At 49.3% G+C, this 16,495-nt stretch overlaps 1 protein-coding gene across 1 annotated transcript in view; it reads left to right on the forward strand.

Annotated features, from left to right (window-relative positions):
• Positions 1–15,582, forward strand: part of ARHGAP33 (Rho GTPase activating protein 33) — a 40,852-nt gene extending 25,270 nt beyond the window's left edge. The window contains exons 14-22 of the mRNA XM_054998660.1: positions 3,635–3,717; positions 3,881–3,988; positions 5,290–5,435; positions 6,799–6,988; positions 7,345–7,490; positions 8,617–8,691; positions 9,041–9,598; positions 11,955–12,328; positions 12,738–15,582. Coding sequence (XP_054854635.1) covers positions 3,635–3,717; positions 3,881–3,988; positions 5,290–5,435; positions 6,799–6,988; positions 7,345–7,490; positions 8,617–8,691; positions 9,041–9,598; positions 11,955–12,328; positions 12,738–13,886 — 2,829 coding nt within the window. The 3' untranslated portion in view covers positions 13,887–15,582. The remainder of the gene's footprint in view (positions 1–3,634; positions 3,718–3,880; positions 3,989–5,289; positions 5,436–6,798; positions 6,989–7,344; positions 7,491–8,616; positions 8,692–9,040; positions 9,599–11,954; positions 12,329–12,737) is intronic.
• The last annotated feature ends 913 nt before the right edge of the window (positions 15,583–16,495 follow it).

Here is a 16,495-nt window from a genome sequence, read left to right on the forward strand (position 1 = left end):
CCTGCCCCCTCATTGATCCAGCCCTGTGTGTACCTTGCAGGGAACATGTGGTGTAGTGGTCAGAGTGGCAACCCAGGTTCAGATCCCTGCTCTGCCATGGAAGCTTGCTGGGTGACCTTGGGCCAGTCCCCCTATGTATGTATGTGTGTATGTCATTTATAGTCCGCCTTTCTCACTGAGAGTCAATGCGGATTACATAGTGTGAGATCAGTACAATCAGTATCAAGGACATTTCCATACAGTGTCAAGGACATTTCCATAAACAATGCCATAGGGTAAATAAATACAAGTTTACAAAGGCATAGCATTAGCAAGGATCCAATACAGAATTGAAGAAATGTTGAAATAGAACATAATCAGTTCTAGGACTAACATTAGACAACATGAAGCACAGGTAGTATATAGGAGTACATATTTAAAGCGACAGATAAATAGTAAGGCAATATGGTGGGGTCAATGGTTCCTGACTCATTAGCGAAGCATCTGAGATCCCCCTCCCTACAATACCACCCTCCTATCTGAATAAAAAAAGGTAAAGGTAAAGGTGCAAGCACCAAGTCATTGCTGACCCATGGGGGACGTCGCATCACGACGTTTTCTTGGCAGACTTTTACGGGGTGGTTTGCCATTGCCTTCCCCAGTCACCTACACTTTACCTCCAGGAAACTGGGTACTCATTTTACCAACCTCGGAAGGATGGAAGGCTGAGTCAAGCTTGAGCCGGCTACCTGAACCCGGCTTCCGCCAGGATCGAACACAGGTCCTGAGCAGAGTTTGGGGTCTGAGTAAAAAGCCTTTTTGAATAATTTGGTTTTGCATCATTTGTGGAAAGCCAGGAGAGTGGGGGCTCTCCTGACCTCCTCTGGCAGGAGGCCGTTCCACAGGGTAGGGGCCACCACAGAGAAAGCCTCTGTAACCCACCTCTCAGGGTTGTTGTGAAGAAAAAAACTGAGGCTAGGAGAATGATGTAAGCTGCTTTGGGGAGAAAGGTGGGGTACAAATGAAGTAAAATAAAAGAATACATTATGCAGCAGCAAAAATCTAAATAGGGCTCATGTTTAAATCCCATTACGTTAATTTTCTTGAACAGAAGCCACGGCTAAGTAGTAGAGCACATGGCTTTGCTTTCAGAAGGTCCCACATTCTGTCTCTGGTGACACCAGTTAAAGTAGGTAGAAGGTGGGATAGATTTTTCTGTGCAGGGGACCTTTTCAGGGACGCCACCAGTCAGACTAGATAAAACTGAGCTAGGCAGACTTAGCCCGGCAGCTTCATGTTATATAAATTGTATAAAAATTATCCATTTAAGGACCACATACACACAGTGAACATGGAGCAAAATGATTGCTATGATTGACAAGGGGAGGAAATTTGAAAAACCCGCCCTTTTCTCTGAGTAGAGATCAATGAAGCAGGACAGCAAGGCTCCCTTTGCTTGTCAGTCACAATGGCCCCTTTGGACTTACTGGCCACAACACTGGAACTTTGATTAACATGATAAGGTAGAAAACTGCCAGCAAAGGTTCCCCCCCTCTTTTCTTTGTACATATATTAGGAAGAGGCTATCTGTTCAGGAGACAGCCTAGGTTATTTCAAGGTCGGATTTCTTACACTGCCACACACGGAGAGGCTGTAGCATAGTGGATAAGTGGTTGGGCTGCGAATCAGCACTCTGCTGGTTCGAATCCTACTGCTGCCATGATCTCAGCAGGTGGCCTTGGATAAGCCACTCCTCTCAGCCCCAGCTGTATCGTAGGGATAATAACAACACTGACTTTGTTTACCACTCTGAGTGAGGCACTAATCTGCCTAGAAGAACAGTATATAAGCACTTTGTTGTTATTATTATTATTATTATTACTCAACGCTTGCCTGTAGGAAAAGAGCTACTATATTTAAAAAGGCAATGGAAGATGTGAACTTTTCCCCTTCCTCCATGTCTTCCAATCCACCACAGACAATGGCTGCCATGGTACATCCCGAACACTGAGGCAGTGTTCAGAATGCACCCTGGACTTCTTCCCACAAGCACATTTTTTCCTGCCTGCCCCTCAGTTTCCCACCCCTCTGTTCCAGTTACTTAACTACCCGCTCCCCCTTTAGCTTTGCCTTAACGTTCTCTGGTTCTCAAAAGAGGAACTGTTCTCTCTTGCCCACTGACTTATGGCTCTTGGAGCGGCCATCAGCTGCCTTGACAGATGAGGATGAGTAAGGGAAAGTTTTGTCTGTCCTCCAAGTGAACTTGCTGCTGTCTGGCCTGATGCCCGTTGACTTGACACAAAAGCAGAAGAATGTGCCCGGGATGAACTGCATCCTGTTTTTTGCTTTGGTATCCCACCTCAACTGCGGTCACCACTTTTAAAATAGCAGTGAAGTTTGTTTCACTTCTTTGCTTTCCTGAACTTACATTGGTTTGTGTTGTGAATCCGTACCATTGTACCAATTTTTTAAAAAAATCCTTTGGAACATGGAGGTTTTCTGCTGTCCAGGTTGTTTCTGGGGATGTTTGAGTCTGATTTGGCCCGTATTTCTTCTGAGCAGATGGGAATTCTTGTGAGTGTCTGGATGGGAGATCTTCTGGGTCAAGGCTTTTTTTCTGGGAAAAGATGTGGTGGAACTCAGTGGTGGAACTCAAGACCACACAATGATGTCACTTTGGGTCAGCTGGAACAAGGGGGGAGTTTTTTAAAAGTTTAAATCGCCTTTGGCAAAAATGGTCACATGGCCAGTGGCCCCGCCCCCTGATCTCCAGACAGAGGGGAGTTTAGATTTCTCTCCGTGCTGCTGGAGTGGCGCGGAGGGCAATCTAAACTCATCTCTGTCTGGAGATCAGGGGGCGGGGCCACTGGCCATGTGACCATTTTCAAGAGGTGCCGGAACTCCGTTCCACCACGTTCCCGCTGAAAAAAAGCCCTGTTCTGGGTTATGCTGATGTCTTTAAAAGAGGGTTTGTTGAATTCAAAGAGCATGCTAGGCCTATCAGTAGCAATTACCTGGAACAACTAAGCCTGATCCTTCTCTGAATTACTTGGGAGGGAGGCCCATTGGAATCAGCGGGAGTCTCTTCTGATGGGATCAGGCTGCCAGAATGTTATCTCCAGAAGCAACAGATTGCTCACTTCCAGCTGTGGAACAGTGTAAGGTTTGTCCGTCATGTCTCATAAGACTTTCAGAACATCTGGTTGGCTGCAGTCGGAGATAGGACGCTGGACTAAACAGACTCTTTGCATAATCCATCAAGACACTCCTATTGTGCTTAACTGAACCGAAAATTCGGGTTCGTGCCTTTGCTCCCTGCTCCCTTTCTGTTCAGAAGAGAAGCAGCCCTGTCAGCGGCAAGAGAGAATTCGTCGTCATCTGTATATTGATAGACTTGAGGAATGGTACTTTTTCGACTCTTGTGAAAGTATCTTTTCTCGCTTTCAAGGAGCCATACCTCCATCTTCCTATTGAATGAATGAATCGTTTTATTGTGTTTGACCATAGGCTGTCACCAAATGACAAAAATCCCGCTAAATAAAATCCAATTATACTTGTCTTCATGTTCATAAAACTGATAGGGCCCGGCTCAACCTGAAATCTTGTTGCCAAACTGACCTCCCCCTTTCGCTTCCTTCTCCCCCCACCCTTTTAGGAGGCCGTGTCCGTCTCTGGGAACGAGGAACGTTTGGTGCGCGTCCATGACGTCATCCAGCAGTTGCCTCCGCCGCACTACAGGTACAGATTGTCTGAGATGTGGGTGTCTCTGAAGGCAACCCTAAGAAATGGGCAGGGCGGGCAGAGGAGTATTTGGAGGTGGGAGTTGGGCTGCAGGCTGGGTTGCTAGGGAAGCTCGTAGAAGCAGGCTTTAGTGGTAGCAGCTTCTGCTCTGTCCCAACAGGACCCTGGAATACCTGCTCCGGCACCTGGCACGCATGGCTATGCATAGTCAAAACACCAGCATGCATATCCGCAACTTAGCCATCGTCTGGGCACCCAACCTGCTGCGGTGAGACACCCAGACGCACTACGCTTTCCCTACGCTGCCAAGACACTCTGCCTGGCACCCTGTCTGTCTCTTCCCTGCACTGTTCTCGAAACCTTACTTGTGCTTCCCTGGCATCTTCCTTGTGCTAACCGCAGTCCTTACCACCTGTGGCAGGTGATGCCACAGGTGCCCTGCATCATATGATAATCTACAGTTCCTGGGCTAAATTTAGTTTCTCAAGAGGGCTGGTGGATAACAGGTAGGGTGTTAGACTAGGATCTGGGAGACCATGGAAGCTTGCTGGGTGACCTTGGGCCAGTCACACGACTTCAGCCTATCCTACCTCACAGGGTTGTTGTGAGGATGAAATGGAGGTGAGAAGAAGAATGATGTAAGCTGCTTTGGGTCTCCATTGGGAGAAAAGGTGGGCATAAGTGAAGTAAATGAATAAATAATTCTTCCTCACAGTTTTGCCCCCTTACAAATGTTGCAGTGTGACTCTGTCCCTTTGTCTCTGGGGTTTTGCTGGCAATGCTGTCTAGCTCTTCATCTGAGATTCCATCTGTGCTTTTACTAGCCTATATCTCCTTTCCCCCTCCATTATTCTGTTCCTGACCATTGCTCTTACCCAGGGGTCATTTTGTAGAAAAAGAGCTGGAGGAACTCATTAGCATAACTCGTTAGCATATGCCATGCCCCTTGCCATCACCGGAAACGTGTCATTAGCATAACTGATTTGCATATGTCACACCCCCTGACATCACCTATCCTGGCTGTATTGGACCCAGTCCTGGGCATTCAGAGCCGAAATTGGGCCTAAATGGCAAAAAGGGGCTGAAAACGGCTGAAAGGGGGCCCAAAATGGTCAGGATTGGGCTGCTGCTGAGTGAGAGCGCGATCCACCACCTGTCAGAGGCCCGATCCGGGCAACCTTGGCTCCAATCCATGCTGAAATGGGCCCCAAATGGCCAAGAGTCAGGTGGGCGGGGCCACCTGACATGTGACCTTTTTGGGGAACTGCCAGAACTGCGTTCCTGCACCTTCCCCCTTGAAATGAGCCCTGCTCTTACCCATAATGCCCTGGAGTTCCTCCCACTCCAGCCCGTACCAATTCCTGGTGCCCTGTCTGTGTTCTTTACAGTCTAATAATTTGGTGACCTGTCCTTGCTTCCCTACTTAACCATACTACCTTGGGTCTGTGACATTCCCCTTCCAGCTTAGAAGCATGATGTCCTTTGTCTGTGAGCATGCGTTGCCGGAACTTTCCTGATTCTCACAGAAAAAGGCTGCCTGGTAATTCCTCCTCTTCTTTTGCATGACAGGTCGATGGCTTTAGAGTCTGTAGCTCAGTGTGGCGCCGATGCCTTCCAGGAAGTCCGAGTTCAGTCCCTTGTAGTTGAGTTCCTTCTCAACAACGTTCAGGTTCTCTTCAGCGATACCTTCACCTCAGTCGGCAAGGACAGCGCAGGTACCTCTGCCATGAATCACCCAGCCTCTTCCTACAAATCCCAGAATTCTTTTGGGAATCCAAGAAGGTCAACTTGATCACTTTTATTTTGTAGCTGTAGATATGACTCCCTCATCCATCCCAGGCAAGGAGCCATCAACAGTTTTTTCTCCCCTCTTTCTTGGCACAGAATGTTCAATTCTGACAAAATTGGCCTTTGGGAATTCAGCCAAGAGGCTTTGTTAGGAGGGAGTCCTCTATTTTAGTAATTGCTGGCCTTGTACTTCAGCAAGGATGAAGTGACCTCTGTTTTGAATCTCATATATTCCCATGATTTGTGTGTGTGTGTGTGTGTGTGTGTGTGTGTGTGAGAGAGAGAGAGAGAGAGAGAGAGAGAGAGAGGAGAAGGTAGTAGTGAAATCTTGTCAGAGCGTCAGCAAGGCACAAGAAAAAAGTTACATCCACATTCATCACTGATATGTTTACTTCATGTTTATCTTTCTTTTATCATGGAACTCAACTTTGCCTTCATAATGTTCCCGGGAGGTCTCTCAGCCAAGCACTTGACCAGATCCAAACTTGCTTAGCTACAACTAGGTGGTTTTTACATTCAGGGAGGATAGATCCACAAATGGTTCTAGCCAAAATGACTAAAGCCCTAGGGCCTGTTCAGAGACTGTAAACCTCTGAAGACCAGCCCAAGGAGGCCACATCAAGGGAAAGTCCTTGGCCTCCAGGGCGTGTTTGTTCGCTTTCCAGGGCAATTGGTTGGACATTGTGTGTGTGTGCGTGCGCATGCGTTCGCACCTTTCCTCTGGGTGTTTTAGTATGCTCTGGGAATTCTTAGAAAGCATTATGGGGGTTCTGCAAAACATTCAACTGGACCAGTTGCAATTTCTGAGAACTTCTCAAAGGCAGCTCTACATGGATTACATTACAGTAGTCTGATCTGGAAGTTACCAGTGCCTCTGTCACATTACACCAGAAAGGGTGATATATCAGCCTAAGGCACTCTTGGCCACAGCCTCCGTTTGGGCATCCAGAAGCAAGGGTAGATTCAGAAGTCCTCCTTAATTGCAAATCTGAGTTTTAAAAGGAAGGATAATAAGTCTGTTCACACGAATCCCGCACATAATATTAAAGGAATTCCAGCATAACATTTCATCTGCTTTTGTCCATCACTAGGGAGGGACTATTTCCTGACCTGTTTTCCAGTTGATCATAGTGTTATTTTGTGCACTGAATCCCTCTCTGGTGCGTGTTGGTGGTGGGACATCCATTTGTGCGGTAGTGATGTCTTTCTGACACAAGGCTAGTGTGTGGCTGATTGTATGAGCAGCGTATAATATTCCTCTCTGAGCTGCCAACTGCCTGTCTCCAATAGGACGCTGCTTCCTTCCCCGACCCAAATCCCAGCTGGTCAGCTGCCCGTCCACCCGACTGCTGTCTCTGGAGGAGGCCCAGGCACGCACTCAGGCCCTGTGCAAGATCACCAGATCAGAGGCCAGGAGCGAGTCCACTGATTTGCAGGGGCAAGGAAGGCTCTCCTCTGCAGTAGGATCACCTGACGCCAGGTAACGGGGGTGGAGAATGTAGATACAGGCATTGGAAACCTCCATGCAGAGAGGCAGCTGTTTCTGCCCCTGGATTTTAGGGACAGAGGACCCACACTTTCACCGTTTTCCTTGGGAGCTTCCAGTGGCATTGAGCTGGAAATAAAGACACTGAACTAAACTAGCGAGATAATTCTTAAGAAGATCCTTGTCCTTACAACAGCTTATGTAGCAACTAAGGTGCTGGATTTTTAGTTGTGGCAAAAGTGTGCCCTTTGAAGGACAACTGGATTTGTCTTGAGAGTGGGGTGTCACTTTTTTTGATCCATGGTGCCGAATATGGTGGAGCAGGGCTGACCTGTGTCTCCCATCTGTAGGCAAAAGGCAGAAAGCAACGGGAGGCTGCGCAAGACCTCGGGTCCAAGCTGGAAGGCGTTCTTTGCCATCGGGAAGGCACCCGTCACATTCCGCAAGAAATCTCATCGACTCGGAGAGCTCTTTGGACTTGGAGAGTCTCTGCCGGGTGAGAGAACTAACTGATACACAAGTGTGCGGCCTTAAGCTGCTGTGTACCCACGTGATCTTCTGTTGTTCCATAACCAGTCTGTAGCTGTCTCCTTCTGGAGTCTATGAAAAAGGTCTAGAAGTTTCCTGCGCATGCAAAAACACACACCACAAATTCCACACCAGATGTAATGCAGAAATATGCAACACAAATGTGCTTGAACATCCATTGATGAAATTTTTGAATTCCCCAACGTATTTTGAACTAGACACTTGTCTTTAGAGAAAATAATTTTCAAAAATAATTAACATCAACCCCGGAAAAAAATATCATACATGATTCCACTTATGCTGTCTTGCCTTTTTTTGTGCCATTTAAGTGTTCAGTTACAGGACAAAGTGCATTCGAAAGAACATTCTCAATTTCTTCAAGTACCCATTGTTGTATTTTGTTACCACTGGCTGTGCATTTCTTCCGGCTGAAACACAAATTCTATGCCTTGGGGAGAAAAAAAAAATCACAGTTTTTGTCCTTGATAAATGATGTAAAGAAATCAAAGGAGCCTTACATCTGCACGGTTTTATATCATCCGTTCTAATTTAATAGCCATAGGGCTATTAAAGTGCATACAGAGCAATAAAGACTTCCTTTGAGCTTAGGAGGTCTAATCAAGCACTTCCTGTGTGCTTCCAAGCTTATCTTAGTGGCCACAAGTACTAAAAACTTGCTTTAAAAAAAAAGGAAATTGAGGTACTCAGTGAATTTTGGACCAGTAAATAATGGAGCAGTTAACCTGCTGGGCCTTGATTTGCGTTGGGACCGCACCGGTGTAAGAGAAACCGCTTGGGGAGGGGATGCTATTTGCTTATGTGCTGGTTGGCAACATGTGCCACCCAATGGGACAAATAAACCTCCAATTTGGGTCATGCAAATGATACAAGGAAGGAAGAGTGAAGCCCCTTCTCTTTCCATGTTGTGGTGCCAGTTGGAATCAGGTCCCCCCGGCCCTTGGAAAATTAGTTCTCAGCAGTATGGCATGTGTAATTGTTGAGCAGATGAGGTTTGAAACGAGGTGGATGGCTGTGACCTAAGACCTGTTCAGAGGGCTGATAATAACCCAGTCTTTCCTCGTCTCTTGCCCTAGGCACCCAGGTTGAGAACGTCACCCTGCGATCAGCCAAGAGTGAGGAGTCCCTGACGTCACAGGCCAGTATAACAGGTAATCTTGTGGGCTGGGAGTTGAGAAGCCTGAGGGCGCTGTTTGTGTACAGACTTTGCCAATCCTCCCTGCATAAAACGAGCAGCACAAAAAGCCACCCTTATAGCAGCAGTGGGTCACTTGCCTTCCCAAGGCAATAGGGCAACCCTGAGCCGATGTGACATCAGTCTGCACAGCCATTTTCCATTGCTGTCCGTTGGGTGGCTCTCACATAAATCTGGATGCACTGGAAGCCAGCCCCATACATGGGGGGGCCATTCCTTTGTAGCATTGATGTGCTTCTCAAAAATACGCAGTTTGTCAAGAGGAGTTTATTGTTAATCCATGTACCCTTTGGTCTTTCGCCTAGGGCTCCCCAAGCTGCCCTGCCTGCGACGCCCACACTCCAGCAGCGATGCCTTCCCCACCCTGAAGCCGTGCCGTTCATGTTCCTCTCTGGGCTCCTCTGTATCGGGCAGGGGGGATGGCCCAGCCGGGGCAGGAGACATGGTTGCACGGCGCCGTTCCTCTTGGCTCGAAGGCGACTCAGAGCTGGACTCGGAGCTCGAGCTGAGCCCTCCCGGCCTCCGCGGCTTGGACTTTGACCCGTTGACTTTCCAGTGCAGCCCTCCTGTGCGGCACCCCTCACTCTCAGACGACTCAAGCTCTCCGAGTCCTATTGGGGCCCTCTCACCCTGTTCACCACCCACAATCGGCCAGGATACATCAGAGCCTCTACCTGTCTCCCTACCTGACAAGGTGTTGGAAATGTTTGCAGGCAGTGAGGGCAAGGGGCTAAGTGTGCATGCCTCGCCACCACATATGATCTCCATGCTGCTGTGTGCTGCTGGTGGACAGCTCAGCGACAGCTGCAAACGTGAAGTCCGCTGCAAGCTCACGCAAACTAAAGGCCACGTGTCACCTCACAGTGAGTTCCTTTTGCTTACACATTCTGTTCCACAAATGCAAGCATGTCTTTGTGCTCTGCACTCGTTAATCAGGAGGAATTGCCATTTTGTTGTTTCATACATGAAGCTGTTTTGCACTGAATCAGTTCATTGGTCCATCAAGGTCAGTTTTGTCTACTCAGACTCATCTCCAGGAGCTCAGGCAGAGGTCTTTCACATCACCTGCTGCCTGGTCCTTTTAACTGGAGATGCCGGGGATTGGGCCTGCATGCCAAGCAGATGCTGGTGGGGCGCCTGGCCGCAACGCCGGAGGGGAGAGCCACGTCATTGTGCATGCTAGGAGCACGTGTGTGCTGTGCGTGCTCGCAAAAAAAAAACAACCCTGAGGGGCAAGGTGAGGGCCAGGCTCCCGCCGGGGGAGTAAACGGACCTCGAAAAACTGAGCAACAAACCAGGAGGGCTGGGAGGACGTGCACGCCTCCCTAGCTACCTGTGGCAGCGTGGGGGAGTCTGAGTAGGCGGCCTCCCAGCTCTCCCGCCCGCTGCCCCGCAGTCGGGGTGCATATGCGCAGGGTGCGCATGTGCATGCGTGCTCTGCATGCAAGAGAGAGGGCAGGAACAAGCCTGAAGCTGACCCCAGCCTCAGCTGCCAGAACCCCTGGCGCCGGCCCTATATATATATATATACGTGTGTGTGTGTGTATGTGTGTGTATGTGTGTGTGTGTATGTATGTGTGTATAGGTGTATATATATATATAAAATTATACTATTGTATTATAAATAAAACTAATAAATTACACAGTAACTGATTAGAGGTAAACTGAGTGAAGAAAAAAATATTTTGCAAATTCGCTGTGTTAAAAATGTGGCTTCCATTCTTCCTTCCCAATAATAAGTGCTGCTCATTTTAACATTATCGTCTTGAAATTTATCCACAACAATAGTCTGTTCTAGTCCTCATGCTGGCCTGACTGTCAGTATTTGAACGCTTCTACACCTGTCATTTCATAAAGTTGCAGCCGCATTTGTTTTGAGCTTCAGGGGTTTCAAAGAGCAAGTAGTGACCCAGGCCCTTTTTTTGGGCACAGGTTCAGTGACACACAGCCCACCCGCACAACACTTGGTTTCTGGAACTGGGCTCAGTAGAGTATTGAGCACAATAGTTAATCTTGCCCTGAGCAGCGTCAATGGATCTTGAAGAGAAGTGGGAAATGGCTTAATGGATAAAGAAGATGGAGAGGGTGTTTTCAGAGATGGGGAACACCATGTCAAAGGGCCAAGAGTGAGAACAGGAAAGTTGGAAGGGCACTGATAGGCCGTGGACACCCCATTCCGTTTAGGTGGCCATCTGCAGATAATGCTTTTTTTCTTGCAATGTAAAGGTAATTCTCCTGAGCATGTGCCAGGTGCCTGTCCCAGCTCTGAAGCGGGATGTCTTGTTGCTGGTGAATGATCAACGCCAGTCTGCTGGGGTCAGATCATTTTATTAGGCTGTTCGCACATGCAAACGAATCTTTAACTCACAATCTAAAAGAGTCCAGTAGCACCTTTAAGACTAACCAATTTTATTGTAGCATAAGCTTTCGAGAATCAAGTTCTCTTCGTCAGATGCATCTGACGAAGAGAACTTGATTCTCGAAAGCTTATGCTACAATAAAATTGGTTAGTCTTAAAGGTGCTACTGGACTCTTTTTGATTTTGCTACTACAGACTAACACGGCTAACTCTTCTGGATCTATAACTCACAATCTAATGGCAAAACGAAGAGGAGGTCCGTTTTTAGTGATAAGAGCCCCTTTGGTGAAAAGAGAGATGAACTTGCGCCTCCCTGCTGCTAGTGATTGCAAAAGAAAGAAACAGAAAAGAACCATAAAAATGTTGTGGGCTTGCTTGCTCCCAGAAGGGAACTTATGTATAAACCAATAAGGAAGGCTATCTCAGAACATCTGTCCTAAAGGGCTAACAAACTACAATTCCCATCATGCATTAAAGGTAAATGACTGACTTCCTTGCAGTAATACAAGCTGCTGCTATGCTTGCTGTATATCCTGCTGGGGCAGCACAGTGTCCCGCCAGTACTCCCAGCTCTACAACTCCAGGCTGGTAAAAGGAAGGACACACTCAGTAATGGATTCTTGGCCTTCTTTTTTTCTTGCACTTCTGCCTGGGAAGACAGTCTCACCTTTCCTGACAGTAGGACTCATGTTTGTTGTTTTAATTTTAAAAATTTTAATTATATTCTTGTTATTAATGTGCTGTTTCATAGAATGTAATCCGCCCTGAGCCTGCCAGTTCGGGGAGGGCGGAATAGAAATTGAAGGTAAATAAATAAAATAAAAATAAATAAATCTTTGTCTCTCTCTTCCCCCATTCAGGTCCAAAGGCCGAAGCCGTCCCAACATCTCCCGGTGTGCTCTCCGTGCTGCGGCATATCCCCCCACCTCCTCCTCCCAAGAACCCAGCTCGGCTGATGGCGCTGGCGCTAGCCGAGAGTGCACACCAGGCAGTACTCCAGCAGCAGCAACAGCAACGGCAGCAGCAAGCCGGCCCTGGGAAGAGGGAGCCGCGGACGCACTTCCGACGCTCACTGTCCCTGGAGTGCAAAGCAGGAGAGCTGTCGAGTGGAGCGCGGGCGCTCTACTCCATGGTGCGGCCCAGCCCGAAGGCCTCCGGACCTGCATCGCTGCAAGGGCAGACCAGGGGCAGGAGTGTAGGCAGCCAGTGCCGCGACCGCCAGGGTGGAAACAAGGTGAGGGGCTGCTTGAAAGGATTGGCGTAGGGTGGAGCTGAGGGGCTGGGCTGTTAGGCTGGGGAGACAGCAGAACTGGGCTACTCTTCAGATGCTGCCAGTTCCCCTGTTATTTAGTGTATCATTATCTCGTGCCACTGTGATGGCAGGAGGGTCAGCATCTGGATGCCCTGCCTCAGCTGCTAAAATGTCCTGTGCCATCTCTCAGTACAGGCAAAAGGACTCTCTGCTCAGTTCTCTGGCTCTGCTTCTTTAAACGGGTTGACTCTCGCTGCTGCCACTGCAGGCGGTGGCTAGGATCGAGGGTGGGTGGAGCAAGTGATGGTCAGAGGGCTGAGTTTTGCGAGTATACCGTATGTATGTTGTCCAACATCCCTGCTGTTCTCTCTCTCCCCTTTTTGTTGCACAGGTGCCATTCAGCCAGGCCTCACCCCTGGGCAGCTCGGATTCCTTTTCGCCCTACCGGCGGGTCCTCAGCGACCTGCCACAGAGAGACCCCCAGTCACATTCCTTATCGGACCCCTACCACTTGTCCTGCCAGTCGCCTGCTTCATCCGTCGCCTACAACTTGCACCACCAGCCAGCTCCCCTGTCGGTCCCGTATCCTGCACCTCGTCAGCCCCAAGACCCGTTTCCCTCGTCCACTCAGTCTCCTGCTCCACCTAAGCCCCCACCTCCTCCCCACTTCCCCATCACCCCGAGTCCCTTGCCCCTCAAAAGCAGGCTCCCTACCTTCCAATCCTACCTCCCAGATCTTCAGCTCCAGCACAACAGCCGCTTCTCTGTCTCTTCTCAGGCAGGCATTAACGGGACACCACCTCCCCAGCTGGAACACGAGAATCTCTATTACGAGATTGTGGGAGAGCCACCCGCTTACCCTGGAATGGCGCGACCGTGGCCATCCTGCCCACCCCCAGAGTACTTGGCCACGTTCAATGCCTCCTATGGTGTGTTTGAGAGGCCGTGGCGCCAGCCCTACCTCCCCTCAGCCCCATCCTCCCTCCAGCCCATTTTAAAGAACAGCCGCATGCACAACCAGCCGATGCCGCCTGCGGTGACACGGCAGGAACCAATCTACGTCAACGTGCCCTTCCCCGAGCCTCCCCCTGTCGTCCCCTCACCCTCACCCCCACCTGAAGCAGCACACCCCCGCAGTCATTCCGACCCTGGGGCTGCTCAGCCTCAATCAAACCACAGCAGACCTCCGTTGCCTCAGAAGCAGAGGCTCGGCTGGGGATACCCGCCCACTGGGCAGTACCGCCCGCTCATGGATGTTCTGCCGTGCAGCCGCACCGTGTTGCAGTTCTATCGCCCACCCCCAGCCTGTTGGGGACGTCCCCCCTACGGTCCCGAGCCCATCATCACATACGACGGACCCCCGGCTCGCCCAGGGAGCCAGGCCTCCGCACCGCCTTCGTCTCTGCGGAAGATGGATGAGTGCTGCCCGTCTCCCCCGCAATATGGCAACGTGGAAAGGAGGGAGGGGTCTCCCTCCGGGTGCTACTTGGGGCCCAGCTGGACAGTGTACACAGAGGGCCAAACGCACAGCTACTGTTGAGAGACTGGGCCCTGTGGGCAGGCAGCGAGGATTCCCAGGGCTGGACTCTGTGGCTTCCTCTTCCATCTCTCCTCCACCTCCCTCTGACTGTTCATGGAACTATGTTGTGTACTGTTTCCTGTGAAAAGGGTGGGCGTCGGTGGGGAGGATCTGCCACTACCGATCTCAGCGGCATCTCACCGAGTGTCCCTTTCGGCTGCTGTGTTTGCTCGTTTCGATGACTTTGCCTACTGTTGTTTTCGAAAGCACACGAACCTCTGGAGGCAGCTTTGAGTCTGTCCATCACGAAAGGCCAGCATGGCATCAGGGCGGAGTGCTTTGACACCCTGGCTGCTTTGCCTCTTGCTGCTGCACTTCACGATGCGTCGGCAGGGACGGCATCCGAGTACCATCCCAGGAGGCCTTTCGGTCACTTCGTAATGGACCCAGCGAGGTGGCTGAACTTCCCTGCTTTGCTCTGGTGACAGTGCTGCCCTTAAGATATCTCGCCCAGCTGGGGTCTGCAGGATCCCAGACTTGCTGCTAGTCATGCTCACAAGAATGCGAGGGGGCAGAGTTGACGCAGTGGGGAGCTCTGGGCACCCTGAGGTTCCTGAAGCGCATCACTGGGTGATACCCTCGGAATCTCTCGGGGGCTCTACCAAGGGCCTTTTGAGTGAACGCTGAACCGAAAAGTGCGGCGATCACTTAAAAGATGATTTCCTTCTGGTGTTTGTAGCAAGGAAGAGTTCTAGCTTTTTAACCTATGTCTTAACCCAATTAAAACACTAACAGCACACACACACACACACACACACTCACTTTGTCCTGCCTCCCCAGACGTGTGACCACAGTTTGTGCCAGGAGGAAAAGGGATGTTTAGAGTATATGCAGCCACAACACACGAAGCTTCCTGATACAGGACATACACTCTTGGGGTTTAGATGTGGACAGAACGAGGCGAGTTCCAAGGATTTTAGGTGATGGGGCAGGTGGGATTAAAGCTTTTGTATGTTTATTTAGAATCAGAGGGTCTTTGTATATGTATGTATGGAGGGGGCTCTTTTGGTTTGGTTTTTCACATGCATGTGTGCCTGGCATGGAAAACTTCCATATACGTGTGCGCGTGTTTGGGAATCAGGTTTGTATGCGCTTGGATGTATGTGAAGTTGGTGTATCGGTGTCTTTTTTTGGGATGTGTGTTCATGTCGGGAATTGGCGTGGGCTTCGATTTGTGTATGTCTGTGCAGGTGTTTGTGTGTACTTTGCTGACAGTATTTTAGGAAGGGGGGAAGGAGGAGGGGAAATTGATGACTTACTCCCCTTGAATGCACAGTTCCTACTGGCTTATCCATTCCACCATGCTGCCGCAATGGTAGGTGAGGAATGAGCCCCCCACATAACCCCGTTCCCTGTCAAAGCACTTTTCTGTGGCCCATGGGCTCCTCATGGTATCAGCTCTCATTGCAAAAACCAGAAACAGTTCGCTGTTACAAAAACATGTGTTTTACATTCTGTTTGAATTCAGACATAACTTTCATTTCCTTTCGATTTCAATGGGGGCAAGAAGCGTGCACTTTGAATGCTTTCCCATGTAAATCAGCAGTGTCTGAAAAACAGTTACCTTCTGCAAGGATTTGCGGCCAACCCAATTCTATGCTTATTTACAAGCATGTTTCACTTGATTCAATGAGAGAGAGAGCCAAGCTACACGTGACGCCTGACACAGGTTGGACACTTGTCAGCTTCCCTCAAGTTTTGATGGGAAATGTAGGCATCCTGGTCTTGCAGCTGTAATGGAGAGCCAAGCTGTAAAACCAGGACACCTACATTTCCCATCAAAACTTGAGGGAAGCTGACAAGTGTCCAACCTGGGTAAGGCGTCACTTGTAGCTTGGCTCTTACTTCTAAGGACATGCACTTAGGATTGGAGCCTTAAGCACATAATTTCAAAGGCCTCCACCCAGGGGCTGAATTTTTGAGTTTAAACAGTCGGGTAAACCATACTTGGGTCTTGCCCCACCCCCCCTCCAGCAGGCTGGAATTCTGTCACGAGATTCATCCCATTTTCCACTAAGGCTTGGCGTCAGTCATATTAAGGAAAATGATGGTAGTTTGTGCACAAAAGGAATATGCAAATTATTCACAGGGCTCCCGTTCCAATATGGCTTTTAGTAGGAAGCAAGCAACCTACTCTCCTGCCAGAATTTCAGATGCATAATGCACCCAACAACTTACTCGGCTTAACCTCAGAAATTGCACTAATGTCGCTGGGTTTTGTTTTGTTTTGCACTACTGTGGCAATCACTACCCCCTATTCGCATCCCTGCTCTTTCTTGGGTTTTCAGAGGAGTTGGAAATTTTGCAAGCCGCTGCTCGTGGCCCTTTCAGAAGTCATGGGTAGATGCTCAGAAAAAGAAATATGTCTAAAATGTCCTGAGAACACAATGTTGGATAAAAACACCAATCTATTAGAGGGAGAAATGTACATCTCCACTTCGTTTGGAATTTTGCTGTAGCTAACATGTTACAGCGAATGACCAGAACTTGGGGCATGTTCATTGACATAAATACTGGTGTGGGAGGGGACGTGGCTCAGTGTTAGAGCACTGGCTTGACATGTAGGTGGT

This window comes from Eublepharis macularius, chromosome 15, assembly GCF_028583425.1.
Source record: "Eublepharis macularius isolate TG4126 chromosome 15, MPM_Emac_v1.0, whole genome shotgun sequence".
NCBI lineage: Eukaryota > Metazoa > Chordata > Lepidosauria > Squamata > Eublepharidae > Eublepharis > Eublepharis macularius.